Source organism: Melampsora larici-populina (assembly GCF_000204055.1).
Source record: "Melampsora larici-populina 98AG31 unplaced genomic scaffold MELLAscaffold_90, whole genome shotgun sequence".
Classification (NCBI taxonomy): domain Eukaryota; kingdom Fungi; phylum Basidiomycota; class Pucciniomycetes; order Pucciniales; family Melampsoraceae; genus Melampsora; species Melampsora laricis-populina.
Window position 1 is genome coordinate 21,980 of NW_006768854.1, and position 2,166 is coordinate 24,145.

Genomic DNA, 2,166 nt, shown 5'->3' on the forward strand with positions numbered 1-2,166 from the left:
TTTTGATTTCCTCTTTTGTGGCTTTCCTGGTACTTTTTGTGTCAATGCGACAATGGGGTGACAAATGTTGAGTTTCAAGTTGTAAATCTACTGAAATTTGGGCCGTAACCTGGTCTGAAAGGGGTTTCTGCCATGACTTTTACTCCAGTACAGGGGTTTTTGCCCTGTATTTGAGTATTTTCTGTAGTTTTGTCTTTGATTTTTGATTTTCACACCCGGGAATTGTGATTTTTGTTTTTTGATTTTTGCATTGTCACCTTGACACATCTCGCATTCCGTACTTTACTAATGTCCAACAAGTTCAAATCTATAATGTCATTCGAATTGTCTGAACTTCAATCGTCGACTAGGTCTTCCGTTATGATTATGGCATTCGATGATTTTGGATTAGGATTATTAGTTCCTTCAATCGTTTCTAAAGGCAAATATTTGTTAATATTTATAGATTTTTGTTTATCAAAAACAATCAAAATCTCATTGCTTACTCTCTTGTGTTGAATCGAGATTACCACTCCTGGTACTATCTCCTTGATTCTTAGACGAGCTATCTTTAGTTTTCACCGATTCATTTGAGTTTGAAATCGATCCGAGATTCTTGGGGTTAACCGAATCTCCTTGGTTCTGATTGATGTTGGTGTCCTTATTACCTCCATGAATATCTTGATTGATCCCGGAAGCTCTTGCTTGCTCCACTTGGGGTCCTACTAGCATATTCGTAACCGTATTACTTTCTGAGTCCTTCTCTCCGGTAACGTTCTTCTTTCTGGTTATTTGTTCTGACATTATGAAATCTTTGAGTTTTTAATGGGATGTACGATTTATTAAATTTAATACCACTTATACGAAAAAATGAGAGAAGTCGAGCTAGAGAGAGAAAAGGGGGGAGGAAGTGATGACAACGGTGAGTATCCTGATGGAAGGATACGATGAGATCTTGAGGAGACGAAAGGGGGAAGAGGGATCAGGATGAGACATCTTGTATCCCATTCCTCTTTCTCAAGACTCAGGTCCTGACCGTTCTGCCCTGGATCGGGCTTACATAAGCCCATCATCTGAACCCGTGCAGAACGGTCAGGCCGTTGCCCACGATCCTCACTGACGAGGTACTGACATGGACCTTCATACCCTCCTTCGTGCCTCATACGGGTACTGTGTATCATCATTGAAATTTGAATGTCTTCATTCACATGAGCATGAATTTTGAAATGGCATTCACACTCAGGTGAATTTACATTCACACTCAGGTGAATTTACATTGACCTGAGTAACTAATCTTTGAGTGCGCTAGGTGTTCATTTTGAAATGAAATTCACACTGATTCACATGAGTGTGAATTTTGAAATGACATTCACACTCAGGTGAATTTACATTTCTGCAAATTATCTTTGAGTGCGCTAGTTTAATATTCACCTTGGTGTGAATATTAACAATCATGAAATTAAAATATGATCATAAGATCAAAAGAACAAAATAATCCATTTCATCTCGCACTTGCCCCAAGTTCATTCATCATCAAGTTCACCAAATCCATTCCACTCCTCCTCCTCCTCCTCCTCCTCCAAACTCTCCATTGTATAATCATCAATATTATTATCTTGTGTCATTATTACCTGTGCATCAGTATCAGTGTTCAAATTGTGGGATTCTTCTGGTGATTCCGGGTCTGCCTTTTTCATCCTGAAGAGGTTAGCCTGCACATCACTCAGCCACAAACTCCTACGGCTGTTCATTCCATTGAACCTTAGCTTCAAGAATTTTTTTGGGAAGGCTGGATCCCGGTAATTGAATAATCTTGATGTTGTAAGTATCAAGTAGCTTATTTTCGGGGTCAGGGCCACAAGGAAACCCTTGCTCCTTGCCGGTCAACTTACCTGAGGTGAATATGTAACACGAGTCAGCTATAATCATCCAGTCTCACCGGCAAGAAATCAGGCGCTTACTGAATACTGAACGTAGCAAGGCAGCTAGATCACTCTTAACTTTATCACCAGGGTCAGTTTTGTGTGCCTTTTTGGTGGTCAACATGACGTTTCCTCCAGTGGTTTGAGCTACCACTTCCGAAACCGAAAGACCCTGAGCTCGGGCCGCAAAAACAGTTGAAAAATTGCTCCTCTTATTGACATATAGTGCCATATCTTCATGAGATGTGAACTCTCGGCACCACCA

General features: G+C 40.4%; 1 protein-coding gene across 1 annotated transcript; it reads right to left on the minus strand.

Annotated features, from left to right (window-relative positions):
- Positions 1-335: 335 nt before the first annotated feature.
- Positions 336-783, minus strand: MELLADRAFT_69404 (uncharacterized protein; the record flags this gene model as incomplete). Its single annotated transcript, XM_007418348.1, has 2 exons — positions 336-415; positions 486-783. The coding sequence occupies 2 exons, from the start codon at positions 781-783 to the stop codon at positions 336-338; spliced, it is 378 nt and encodes a 125-aa protein (XP_007418410.1).
- Between the last annotated feature and the right edge of the window lie 1,383 nt (positions 784-2,166).